Genomic DNA, 14,148 nt, shown 5'->3' on the forward strand with positions numbered 1-14,148 from the left:
TTTACTCTGAGTTTTGGTTGCTTATTTCATTCTCATACTTAAGATATATGAATAGTGGTTAACCTTGAAAACCAAAATTTTCTCCTAATTTTCTTCCAGGGTTCTGGATCAGTTTGACTGAAAAATACCCAGAGACGGCAAGAAAAACTTTAAATAAATATCTGTCATTTCAAATTATTTATCTGTGTGAATCAGGATTTTCTGGACACTTTGCAAACCAAAATGGGAATAAACCGCATTGCTTGATACAAGGCTACAACCACCTTCTGTGATATTTTGGTATACATAAAAACAGTCTTGGGTTGCCTGGGTGGCTCAGTGGGTGAAGCGTCTGCCTTTGGCTCAGGTTGTGATCCCAGGGTCCTAGGATCCAGTCCCACATATGGCTCCCTGTTCAGCTGGGAGCCTACTTCTCCCTCCCCCTCTCCACCCCACCTGCTGCTCCCTTTCTTTCTCTCTCTCTCTCTCTCTCTCTCAAATAAATAAATCTTTTTAAAAAAGATTTTATTTATTTATTTGACAGAGAGAGATCACAAGTAGGCAGAGAGGCAGGCAGAGAGAGAGGAGGAAGCAGGCTCCCTGCCGAGCAGAAGAGCCCAATGCCATGTGGGGCTCGATCCCAGAACCCTGGGATCACAACCCAAGCTGAAGGCAGAGGTTTTAACCCACTGAGCCACCCAGGTGCCCCTCAAATAAATAAATCTTTTAAAAAGCCTCATTTTCCTAACTGATTGCTCTTAAAGTGGAGTTTCTCTTCAATAAACAAAAGTTTTAAAGCAACTGCTCTAAACCAGTTAGTTCTGTTACTTGAAAGAAATTAGTCTTGTTCCCAGGCCTGTGAGAGGTGTGAGCATGGATGTTCAGCATAAACTCAAAGAACAAACAATTTTAGCACCGGCTTTATTGAGAGTGGGTAAAGAGAGTTTTCATAAACAACGACGACAGCAATGGCTTTTCAACATTTGCTGTCCCTTGTATAATTCAAGCCAATACACATTGAGTTAATCAACACTTAAACCTCAATCCCACCTCTTTGCCATGAAGATCCAGGATAAATTGTTTCTGACCAGAGATTACAATGAACCTTAAGCTTACTCTCAGGAATAAGCAAAGCAAAACACACAGAACTTGGAACAAATGTTCAACAACACACGTGCATGAAATGCAAAGTGATTTTTTCCCCCTGTGTTGAAAAGCGGTTTCTCTAGGAGTTTATGGAAGAAATGTGATTCTATACTTCAAGTAACTAGGTAGTTTTTTGATGGCTAGTTGCCCTAATGGTAAAATTTACTATGGTTATCATGTCAGGAAGAAATTTTCAAAGTCCCCAAATACTTTTCTGAGTGTACTTTAATTAGGTGGTCAATATTTACGGCTTTATTTCTACATGATAGTATCCTGAAACAAAACAGCCATGGGTAGATTCAAACTGACAGCTGCATGAACATTTATTTGTATGTTTTTTGCATCTTGTTAGCATTAACCTATTGTAATAACTAACTTTACTTGATTGTAATTATTATCTGCCAGGTGGTTTTGATTTATTATCTGTAAGAATCATGGCAACAGAAGTATCTCCATCTTACTGATGCAGAAACGGAGACTCAGTAAAGTTAAAGAACCTGACCAAGGACACAAAGCTACTATGTAATAAAACCAGAATTCATTTACTTGTGGAACATAAGGGATAACATGGAGGGCATTGGGAGATGGAGTGAAGTGAGTTGGGGGAAATCGGAGGGGGAGACAAACCATGAGAGACTGTGGACTCTGAGAAACAAACTGGGGGTTTTGGAGGGGAGTGGGTGGGGGGTTGGGTGAGCCTGGTGGTGGTATTAAGGAGGGCACATATTGCATGGAGCACTGGGTGTGGTGCATAAACAATGAATCTTGGAACATTGAAAAGAAATAAAATTTAAAAAAAAAAAAAAAAGGAAAAAACCCCCAGAATTTGATACCCATTCTTGACTACAATGCCTATGCTTTTCCTAGTGCACCATATGGTCTCTCAATAACGTACAAGTAAGATGTATGTACAGAGCCTGGCACTCAGTGGGAGCTCAACAAAAATTAATTTTATTGTCCCTTAAAACTATTGGACAAATATAAGCTTATATTCTTAACAGAATTAGGATGAAAGCACTCTAAACGGGGACTTATTAAAGGGTACTCTTCAATTCCCAATCATCCATGTAAATGAATCTCATTTGGAGGAGACAAAGTCAAACTTTTGCATTTAGGTAGCCAATGGAAACATAAGGACTTCAAATTTTGTCAAATCCTTCTTCATTTTTATCAGGCCTTAAAAAGTAATTTCATTCAAACCAATGAATTATCAACTAAGAGAGATACAGCTGCTCCTTTAACCGATATTCAAATCTAAGAATCACAGCACTTTAGAGCTGGAAGAAATCATAAGAGTTCATCTAGTTCGCTTTTGCCTCTCCACATGCTGCCAGTTTGGCCTCCACCTTCTACCTCTCTACTATCACTTGGCTAGCGAGTAATTTATACAAGGTCACAAAGCTGCTAGAGACAAAGAAGGGACTAAAAGAACTCAGATCTTCTGAGTTCCAACCCAGTGCTCTTTCCATTATACCACCCAGCTACTCAAAGGGAATGCTCTCTCTAGGCTGGGCCAAACCCACACAAAACCTCTAGCACTTAAATAAGCAGATTCAGCTCCCCAGTGATTCCCTAAAAGGCTAATCCTATCAGCTAGCTTTTATTGAGAAGGATGTGTGTTAAACTCTTTACAGGAGTTACTGCATTTCATCCTCAAGGCAAACCTGTGGGAGTAGTTCTTAGTTCTTTCCCTTTTGATTGATGAGGGAACACAGACTGTAAGACTTCAAATAAGTTGCCCAAGGTCACAGGACTAGTTAGCAATGGAGCCGGAATTTAACCAAGGTCTGACTTGGGCCCCAGCTCTCAACAACTATGATATACTGCTACTATGTGTCCCTTCCCTTCTATCCAATTTTTTTCTCTGTCTTCTGGGGCTTAGGATCATACATATGCTAAGACTACCTAATCACAAATAAGGTTTCTGGAAGAATCACCAAAAAGGGAAAAACGGTAACCCACAACATCCCCACAAAATGAAGACCTACCCGGACCACTTTTCCCCCAAAGTCTAGGCCTTTGCTATTCTCAAGCACAAAGCTCTTCTTTTTCTGGTAACATTGATCACCTGTTTCACCACTCAATAACCTTAATCGGATCTTTCAAAGGCCAATGAAAGCAATGATACCGACAATCACTTGGGACCTGAGACCCCGCGGGGGCAGAGAAGAGCCCAAGAACTAGGCAAAGTTTCTGTTCAAACTGCAATGAGGTTACCAGGGCACAGTAACACAATCTTGTACCTGATACTAGGAAATATGGAGAGAAAAACAGGGAGAGAGGAGGGAAAACCCTGCTTTGGGCCTGAGGCTGTTTAACTGGAAAAGAGTGAGGAAGGGACTTCCAGGTCGCCTTCTCTCCTGTCATGATTGCAAAGCCAGTGCCCACCAACAAAGGAGATAGTGCAAGGAGCCCTTGTGGAACACCTGGTAAAGGGGACGCAAAGAGCCCCAACAGTCCTCTCTAGTTGCCAGCCTCCGCACTCCGTTTGTCTTGCCCTTTTCCACCAGACAGGCAAATCCTGGAGGATCTTCTCGCCCAACACCCCCCCCACCACCACCATGCAGGGTGAAATCTCGGGAAAGAGAGGACCCTACCTCACTCGGTGGGGACAGAAAGGGCACTCGATTTCCCTTCGGAGCAAGGGGATAGGAAGAAGACAGCACCGAGGAAAATAAGGAAAAAAAAAAAGGACAAAAACTGGCCTTGGTAGGGGGTTGATGGGGCGCAATGTAGTAGCTGCACTCACCCGGGTGAGACATGGGGATGACCTCATTGCGGGTCCCCGGGAAGTTAAAGATGACGGCTCCAGACGCCCCTCTCTCGTAAGCCAGGTGAATCTTGTCGGCGAAGGTGCAGCCCCCGCCGCGCTGGATCAGGGCCAACCAAGAGACCTGCACGGAGCTTCCCCAGTCCCCCGGGACCGTGGGCACCGTGAAATTCGTGTGCGGGTTACAGGCGTTGAGCGCCCCCGGCCCGTCGGGCGGCACCAGGACCCCCGCCACAGGCTCGAGCGGCGAATCCTGGCCGTACACGCCCTCCTCGCTCAGCTCCCACACTGTGCGGTTCACTCCGGTGTGCGGAACCCGCCAGGACACGTTGAGGTACGCGGTCCACACCGCCTCGGCTCCCCGGGAGCCGGGGGCATGGGGGCTCAGAGCCAGCAGGAAGCACCACGCCAACAATCGGGCAAAGCCGCAGCCGCCGCGGCACAAGACCCCGGCTCCGGGCGGCGGCCCCATGGCTCGAGAGCTCTGCAGGTCCCGAGGGCCCCTGGCACGCGCCTTCCCGGCTCTCGGCAGGACCCCGGCCTGGCCCAGGTGCGCGCCAGGTGGGGAGGGGCCGGCGCGCGCGAGAGCGAGGTGGGAGCCCCAAGGCACGTAGCGTCCGGCCAAGCGGTTGCGGCAGACTCAGCTCCTCGCGTCTCCAGTCCTTCTCCGCTACTGCTGCGGCCGCGTCGGGCTCTGGGGCTTTAGCAAGAAGCTCCGCCCAGACGACTGGGGGTAGAGGTGGCTGGGAGGGAGGAAAGGACACTGCGGGGTCCGCCTCTTAAAAGGGTAGCGGGATGGGCAGGCGTTAGAGTAGGCTCCCAGGCTGTGTGGCCAGGGCCAGGTGTGTCTTGGCGTGTTGTAAAAAAAAAAAAAAAAAAAAAAAAAGATGGACAGGCCGGCCGGGAACTAGAGAATCTGCGACCATAAAAGCTCTCAGATAGGATCCGAGTCCGTTTTGGATTGGATTGCGGGAATGGGTTTTTCGCTCCGAACATTTGTTTAAAGGCCGTTTCAGTCTTAGGCTGCTAGAATGTGAAAGTACTTCTAAACAGCACAGATCCGAAGGGTCTGAGTTGGAGTCAAGGGATTTTTGGGTAGGTGGGTGGTGCTGGGGGCAGGCTGGTTATTGATTCTCTTGGCGGGGGGGGGGGGCAGGAAAAGCTCATTGTTACTTTTTTTTTTTTTTTCTTTTGAACCTTTCTCCTTTCCTGCTCCAGACAGGCGTCGTACCTGGGTATTTTCTTACGCCTACCTCATGCTAAATAGACTGCATCAGAAGCCCCTTCTGAAAGTAATCTTAGTCTTCAAAAAAGAATTACCCTTTCCATACACCTCAAAACTGAGCCTCTTTTCTTCATCTTCCACAAACAGGTTTACCAAATCTATACATCCGCGCCATTCCCGACCTTAAATACACAATCGTTCCTCATTTCCCACCAACTGAAAGGAGCCTGGCTCACCTTGGCGATTCACTCATGGCGCTGTTGCGTTATGACTCTTCCTTTCTTTAAGTGTACAAGTTTTATCTACCCTGTCAATTATTGCATTTAATAGGTGCTCCAGAAATATGCATTGGATTAAACTAAATTAATACACCTGTTGTACGACTGGAATGGATAACTTTTGGCCTTGGGGAAATTACTTCTCTGTGCTTCAGTTTCCTCATCATCTGTAAAATGGGGATAATAATATCACCTACCTCAAAAGTTGTTCAGACAATTAAATGAGTTTGTACATGTAAAGTACTCAGAACTGTGCTTAGCAGAGTGTAAAAAAGATATTTGTTAAATACTGTTATTACTAAACAGGGTCAGGGACCCCACCCTACCTTTTGAATGATTTTAAATTTGTCACTTTGAGATAATAATAAGAGAAAATGACATTCAGGATGTTTTAGCCACTTTTTCAGTACAAAGGGATACAATTCACTTTATCCAGCCCAGCATTTGATCAGTTCCCTATCAATCACTCCCCTCAGTCCTTGGCCCAACACTTAATCAGTATTATTCCCAAAGATTAAGCATGGGACAATTCTTCACTTGATACTCTGATGGCTTGAGAGAAACCTGGAGGAAAATTAACACCATAACTAAACATCCCCTGGAATCCAAATAAATAGGCAGTCCTGTGAAACATAAACCCTATATACTGAAAAGGACGTTTTTATGTTAGAGGTCAAGGCTGGTATGGGAGGCCAATAGCATAGCACCCCCAACTACTGATGATGTTAATCTCCGGGATAAAAATTATCGATGGAAAAAAGAAAAGGTAGGATCAATCATCTCTAAGAAATGGTACAGTTCCAGAAATTGTGTGAAATTATTGGTGAAGAACCCTCAAAATTCAGTAAATATTGCCTATATGGCAATCAACTATATTGTACTTTAATGAAACACTATGTTTAAAATTAAAGAGATCTGTTATAAGGCATCTACAAAAAAATGTATGTTTGGAGAGATGTTTCTTAGTATCCATTCTTAAACAATTATTTATGGTCCATCAACTGTATGCCAGCCTGGGGCTAAGCGTTGGGATAGAAAAAAAATAAGACATTAACTTTGCTGTCAAAGAAATCATAAATTAGCTTTTATGACACAAGCAAACTGATAGTTGGGGTATAAGGTGCTATATGTATATAGGGTAAATGCTATAACAGAGGTGTTCACAGGGCAGTAATGGGTAACAGAAAAGAAGAACCTCACCCAGACTGGGAAGTTAGGAAAAGCTTCCCAGAGGAGGTTACACCTGTGCTAAGCTTGAGAGGGTTAGCCTTCTTAGGCATTGAATAATACAAGGGAATGAATGCACTGAGGCATGAAACTGACAATGTTGGGAGACAGCAAGTACTACAGGCTCTATAAACACAAAATGGTTGGAACCCAGAGTACAAGACATAAAGTTCTATAGGTACACAGAAATCAGTTCTTGAGAGTCCTTTCGTTTAAACTAGGGAGTTTGTACTTTATCCAAAAGCAAGGAGTAACACAATTAGGGTTTACACATGGAGTAATATAATCAGATCTGAATTTGAGAGATTGTTATGGCTTCTTTGCGAATAATAGATAGGAGGGGACAAGACTAGAAGCAAAGAGCCCAGAGAGCATATTTTTGTCAGTGCTCCAGGTGAGAGATGAAGGTGGCCCAGCCCAGACTCCAGGAGATGAAGAGAAGTGGACAGATCGGAAGCATGTTTTGGAGGACGAAAAAGAGGGAAGAATTGGGGATTGCTCTGAGGTTTTTGGCTTGGAAGACTGAATGGCATTCAATCAGGAGGAGGGTTTTAAATGTGTAGAAAGGGTAGGAAGAGAGATGAGCTCAGTGTAGACCTGTTGATTTTTTTTCTTTAAAGATTTTTTATTTATTTGACAGAGAGATCACAAGTAGGCAGAGAGGTAGGCAGATAGAAATGGGGAAGCAGGCTCCCCGCTGAGCAGAGAACCCAACGTGAGGCTCGATCCCAGGACCCTGAGATCATGACCTGAGCTGAAGGCAAAGGCTTAACCCTCTGAGCCACCTAGGTGCCCCAGACCTGTTGATCTTGAGGTGCATATGATGTAACTAGGTAGCACTGGCTGGTGGGCAGTTGGATTTTCTGATTACTGAACACCCACCAAGTAAAAGCCACTGGAGAGGTGTAGGTATACAGAGACCAAGAAAAAAAAAAGTCCCTGCCCTCAATGAGTTCACAGTTTAGTAGGAAAGTCAGAGATAAACAGGTAATAATAGTACAGTTTAATAAATGTTATGACTGAGAAAAACTTCGGTTGCCATGGCAACATGGGTACGGCTGAGTCTTTAAGAACAAATAGAGTTAATCAGGCAAAGAGAGTAAGGATATTCAGGCAGAGGCAATAGTCTATTACTTGAAAACACCAGGAGCATTCAGGAAACTAACGTTAATTAGTCAAGTATGGCTGGGACGCAAGTTGCAAAGGGAGAGCCAGAGGAAGTGAGGCTGGTCAAATAGGTTGTGCCAGAACATGAAGGGTTTGGAAAATTGTGCCAGAGGGTGTCAACTCAGTGCATATGTGCATACATGCACACACACACGCACACACATAAAGGGAATATGGCAAAATGATAACAACTGTTGAGTCTCGATGGTGGGTCTGTAGGTGCTCACTGTATTATTTTTTCAACTTGTCTCTGTATTTAAAGCATTTTGCAATGATGAGTTTAAATTATGAATTTATATGGAAGTCAGTGGGGCAAGTAAATGATTATTGTCAGACGTAGGCGTAATAGAGCATCTGGGTTGTACGAGGACAAGACAGGAGGCAGAGTGACTAGTGAGGAAGCTAGTTCTGGAGGTCTAGCCCAGCTGTGGAGATGGAGATAACAGATGATCAAAGCTTGAAGACATGTACTGTTAAGATCATCCTATGAACTCCCCTTGCTACGAGTCCATTCTCACCAAGCAACCTTATTATCCTTTAGTGCCTCATGTAAATTTGCCTACAGGGAGATAATGCACTGATCAGCAAACACTAGTATCTGGTCCACTTGGAAGTTATACTTCTCATTATAAATTAATCAGTTGGCATTCTGGCGTATATATTGGTCTCTTGTGAATTTGGCGAACTGTGAGTCAGTCCCCAGGAGCCCGATTTCTGGTTATACGACCAATCAAATTTCAAAGCCTACAAAGCTAGGAGCCAGACTGCGCATCATGACTGCATCAAAGTCTTTCCCCTCTGTGGGGACTTGTCTGGGTAACTCCATGGCTTTCTCCAATCATATCCCTCTGTCATGCTGTGATTTCTTTTCAAACCACAACAGAGCCTTGATGCTAACAATGAGGTCTGTGGATCAGGAGCATCAGCATCAGCAGGGAGCTAGTGAGACATGAAGTATCTCCGGGCCCACCCCGAGACCTGCTGAGTCAGAACCCACGTTTTAACAAGATCCCCAGGTGATTTGTACACGCACGTAAGTCTGAGAAGCCCTGGGGTAGACTTGAGTAGTCCTGATGTGTAGCCAGCACCCAGCCTCTGCTTGAACACTCCCAGTGTCAGAGTTTACCACCTCCCAGAGCATTGCATCCTGAAGAGTGCTACACTTTTCTTGCTGGAAAGTTCGTGTAAGCACAGTTTGATTTCGCTTCAGTCCCAGGCCTCACCTTATTCATATATATATGTATAGATACATATATATATGAATAGGTAGATATATATATATGAATATATATATATTCCTTATACTCTCAAACCAAATATCCTAGCCCTAGATGTATTCTCTCAGGGTCCTACCATCCCTAAGGCTAATTAATAACAGCTACTATTCATCGAGCATTTACTATGTACTTTACATGCATTATCTCATTTAATTCTCACAATCATCCATTATTATTCCCATTTACAGAAGAGGAAACTGCCTCAGAGAAAACTAGCAAGCTGCCTAAGGTCATATAACTAGTCCCAGAATCTGGATTCCAGTGCAGTTCTGACTCTTAAGTATTAATAGCTGATAACGACTCAAGATCTTCCCTTTGGAGAGTGGCATTCACATTTTAAAGATTTTATTTATTTATTTGAAAGACAGAGATCACAAGTAGGGAGAGAGGCAGGCAGAGAGAGAGGAGGAAGCAGGCTCCCTGCTGAGCAGAGAGCCCGATGGATGGGGGGTTCTTGATCCCAGGACCCTGGGATCATGACCTGAGCCGAAGGCAGAGGCTTTAACCCACTGAGCCACCCAGGCGCCCCACATTTTAACATCAGCTTATACCAAAGGAAGTTCAAGGGAAATGTTTCTTGTGTGCATTTCAGGCCCCATAACCCATGAGGGAGACACACTTGGGCCAGGAGCCTTTCTGAATTCCTCAACTCCTACTACAAAGGCTAGCCCTGCCAAATATTTGTATCAGCAATACTGAAATGAAAGCTGCCCTGAGTGGCGCACCATCTAATAATGAACTAATAGTAAGCAGAGCAGCATCCTGCAAAAGCAACAGAAGGGCACCGCTGTGGCCGATTGAGTTTCCCGTCACACTGAGTTTCTGCACAGGCACAGAGATGGACGATAGCATTCAGCCTTTAATATGCCTGCAAGAAATGAGACATCACATCTAGCTTCTTACCATTAGATAAATGGCAAGGCACCATCTGGGACAAATAGTGTCCTGGCATCTAAGCAATGTTGTGGCTACGCAGCTCCATAACATAAAAGTGTAGACAATGCCTAGAGAGGGGATGGCAACACATTTCTGCCCTAGGCAGCTGTTCTGTGGCCAGCAAGAAGAAACTGATGGGGAGTGTGGAGAGAGCGAGCAGCCAAACAAAACAAAAAGTCCAAAATAGGCTGGAGTAGCATACTTTAAAATAACATCGTTTCTGAGTGCAGGTACATCTCGGTCAGCTCAAGTGGGTACACAGCCATTAAAAAATGGGATCTTTTGAAACCAAGTTTTCATGCACTCAAAGAATTTCAGAGAGGGGTCTTACAAGAGGGCCACCGCTGTATTTGAAGCAGTCTTCTCATATCCATAACACTAATAGCTACCATGGAGAAGCATCGAGAAAGATCAGGTACTTTCTGCCTATGAGGTAAGTATTATGTGCTACCTGTTCCAGAAGAAGAAACTGAGGCTCAGGTTTAGTAACTTGCGGAGGTCATCCATGGTAACCAAACTGCAGAATTGGAATTTGACGCCACGTCTTAGTACAAAGCTACACTCTTCCCATTACACCTCTTGCCTCTCTATCCAACAGTGCCTTCAAAAGTAGAGGCAGGAAGGCAATGTATTTACTGAGAACCTACTATGTGCCAGACAATTTATATGCCTTAATTCTATCAGTTGGTTCTTACAACAGGTAATGAAATCCCATTGTAATTATAATTATTATAATTCCCATTTTTTTTTCAGATGAGGAAGATGAGGCTCAGAAAGGTACAGTATCTTGCCAAAGGTCACACAACCAGTATGTGGCAGAGTTGGAACTCACATTGGGAGTATGACTCCAAATTCTATGCCATTTTCACTCTGCCCTACTACCTCTCCACATGCACAGTAAGGTTATTATTAGAGGGTAGAAAGAATGGGTATTTTTTTCCTTTTTTAAAATTACGTGCAGTTAGCTACTGTATAGTACATCATTAGTTTTTGATGTAGTGTTCAATGATTCATTAGTTGCATATAATATCCAGTGCTCATCACAACATGTGCCCCCCTCAATAAGGAATGGGTATTTTTATAGCCACATCCAGTGACATGCTTTAGTATACTAAGAACCCCCTCACCAGAGTGCCCTGATTTCCTGCTGTGCAGCCCCCAAATTCCTAAACTGAGATTATGAAAGTACGTTGAGTCAAGTTCTTCATTGTCATTTATTAATGCCTACATCTTCCACTGAGCACACTCGCACCATGTGTATGGAGAGGAGTGCCTGAACGTGTGTCACCTGAAGAAAGGGCATTTTGTGTCCATTGGTGAAAACTACTACACAAAGGAATTGTACTGATGGAGGACAATGCAGAAAATTTGTGTTAAACTGCGTCAACTTTGTTGCTACTAGGGAATCACATCAGCTATATTGAGTTTGGAGAGATGATTGCAGGGATCCCGGATTGCTAAAGAGGAACAAGGGTGGGGAAGAGCCCAAGGTGTGGGGGCAAGAAGGGCTTCAGGGGAACATTAGGCAGGGTTGGTGCTGGGGGCAGAGGGTGGGCGGGAAACAACGGACTCCAGTGGGAGTAGTTCTTACCCTCCACGGCCAGTATCGGGACAACCTTGTTGGGAAACTCATCTGGTCTCAGGCAGTCTCCTCTCTTGCCTTTTCAGGTTTTTCTAGTAAGATGAAGATTTCAAAAGAAATAAATCTGTGACCATAAGAGATTTACATATGTGCTATTGAAAGAGAGGAAAACATTTACTTGGAGGAAAATGGGAGAGAAATAGGTGGTTTTTTTCTTTTTTAAAGATTTTATTTACTTGTCAGGGAGAGAGCGAGAGAGTGAGAGAGTGAGCACAAGCTCTCTTATGGGGAGTGACAGGCTCACCGCTAAGCAAGGAGCCGGATTCGGGACTCCATCCCAGGACCCTGAGATCATGACTTGAGCTGAAGGCAGACGCTTAACTGACTGAGCCACCCAAGCGTCCAGAGAAATGTTTTTAATGAATTTGTTTTTAATGTTTTTATGTTTTAATGTTTTTAATGAATTTGCCCTACAGTTATGAACACATATCTGAGCTTTACTTCCTACCCATTCCTGCTGCGTAGTAGACTAGATTCACAGAGCTCGTCCATTCCAGCCTTTGTTGTTATTTTAAACTGCTGTTGACTGGTTATGTGACACTGAGGAAGTTTCTCTTTCTTCTTGATCAACTATAAAACAGGGATGATAATACTGCAAAATTACGTAGTTATGTTTTGAACCACGTAATGTTCCCTCAGATTAAAGCCTAACAAATGGGATAGTCTATCTAAGGAAGTGTCTCTGATCTTGCCACTGCCTAGGACGAATAACAGAAGGGAGTGGGCCAGGCAGGCAAGGATAGATCTGTTTGCTAAGTTAGCGAGGATGGGAGTTCTTAAACATGTACATGGGCACTGAGGCTTTTGTTTAACCTATGGACAGAATGGGATTCGTTTTTTAATAGGAACATAATTTGGTAATTCCCAGTAGACCTGGGATTTCTGAAAAGCAATTTAAGAATAAACGTACTTATATTGTATCACAATCACCTACTGAGGCCAAGGCTTGTTTTTTTAAGAAGCTCAAGTCTGCCTGAATGTGGGCAAAGCAGCCTTTGTATTCCAAGGGGCAAAGTCACAAATTCACAGCTGCCAGCTATATGCATTAGGATTAGCCACAACTGGCCAGGTCTCAAAACTGATCAAGAACACATGGATTAGCCACAACTGGCCAGGGCTCAAAAGTGATGAAGAACACATAGTAAACAAGTATTTGGCAATAAGTGACGGGGTGCTATCACATAGTTGAGACAACTGAAATCGGCTGGCTTACCGCTCAAAATTCACACAGTAGTTAAGTTCTGTCACATCAGAATTAGGTAAGTGTTATGGTTATATTGGTCGCAGGAACCATGCAAGGGACAAGCAGGCCTTCAACAAAAGGGTATTTTGTGGCTACAAAACTTTGGTTTGCCTTCATCACAAATCATGCGGTGTAAAGCGTAGGAACTTTAAGGAGGAAAAATGCTACCGGGGACAACCAAAGGGGGAAAAAATGCCCAGATCCACAGACCACAGCACGCTCTGGAATCTACAAAATCCCTTCTCCCTTGTCTGACAATCTTCCAGTTAGCAGGGGGCAGGTTCCCTTTTTTTTCTAAGTTGTCTCTGTGTAACTTTGGGGGCAGATAACATCGGTATACTTCATGTTCTTCATAGCAAACTAGTTCAGATGCAGAAGTCAGTGACTGCTTAATATTCTGGATGTTGTCAACTCTCGAGCCACAGAAGGCCTTTCACCAGAGGCAATGAAGTGGCTCAGTAATGTTTGCTCTTCGTGAGGAAAAAAAAGAGCAGAAATTGAAAGCCTGAAGCTCTTGTTTGTTTGAAGAAGAGGCTCGTCGAGTTTACCTTCAATAATCTCACCAGTTCATTAAATGTCTTCGTTTTTCGGAGGTGGGGATGGCCGAGGTGTTTAGAGACCTGACAAGAGAGCATATGTTTGGACCCTACACATGGTGTTTATAGTGGAGCACCCTGCTGATTTCAGGACCTGCTATTTGGTTGGGTTCAAGACAGGATGAAAACATCCCACACATTTCAAGAAGGGAGCTATCATCTATCAGTTATGCCCCTCATAGGCATTTTCAGCAGAGATTTCTAAGTTCCAAGACAGAGGTAATGGTAAAAAAAAAAAAAAAAAAAAAAAAAAGAGTGTATTTATAATGTCTGCTTTCTTTTTTTCACAGAATCCTGTCACTGCAATTCGTGTTAGGTAGCAGTGAACAAGCAAAGGAGAAGCAGACGTTCTGGGGGAAAAGTGCCAGATTAATTCCACCGGATTGCTGCAGTCAGTATATAAATTTAGGAATAAAACATTTTTACTAACTTTGACCCTCTGGACTCTCTGACATACAAAATTGTAAGCAGTAGTATCATTGGGTATGTAGGAATTATAATTTTCTCTTTTGGAGTTTCAGTGATTTAAAGGAAAATTCACTTGTTCTCTAACTTTCTCATTAGAATAATAAATTTTGGGGGGCGCCTGGGTGGCTCAGTCAGTTAAGCATCTGCCTTCAGTTCAGGTCATGATCCCCAAGGTCCTGGGATCGAGCCCCACA

The 14,148-nt window shown here is 43.8% G+C and overlaps 1 protein-coding gene across 3 annotated transcripts in view; it reads right to left on the minus strand.

The window, feature by feature from the left end:
* The window catches only part of LOC111161299 (ring finger protein 128, E3 ubiquitin protein ligase), a 100,571-nt gene that overhangs the window by 57,198 nt on the left and 29,225 nt on the right, over positions 1-14,148 (minus strand). The window contains exon 1 of one of the 3 annotated variants that reach the window (XM_022524881.1): positions 3,875-4,553. The exons of the other annotated variants lie outside the window; for them this stretch is intronic. Coding sequence (XP_022380589.1) covers positions 3,875-4,367 — 493 coding nt within the window. The 5' untranslated portion in view covers positions 4,368-4,553. Of the gene's footprint in view, positions 1-3,874; positions 4,554-14,148 lie in introns of those variants that run through there. 3 annotated transcript variants of the gene reach the window in all.

The sequence above is a fragment of the Enhydra lutris genome, unplaced genomic scaffold (assembly GCF_002288905.1).
Source record: "Enhydra lutris kenyoni isolate GAN:26980312 unplaced genomic scaffold, ASM228890v2 scaffoldscaffold83, whole genome shotgun sequence".
Lineage (NCBI taxonomy): Eukaryota > Metazoa > Chordata > Mammalia > Carnivora > Mustelidae > Enhydra > Enhydra lutris.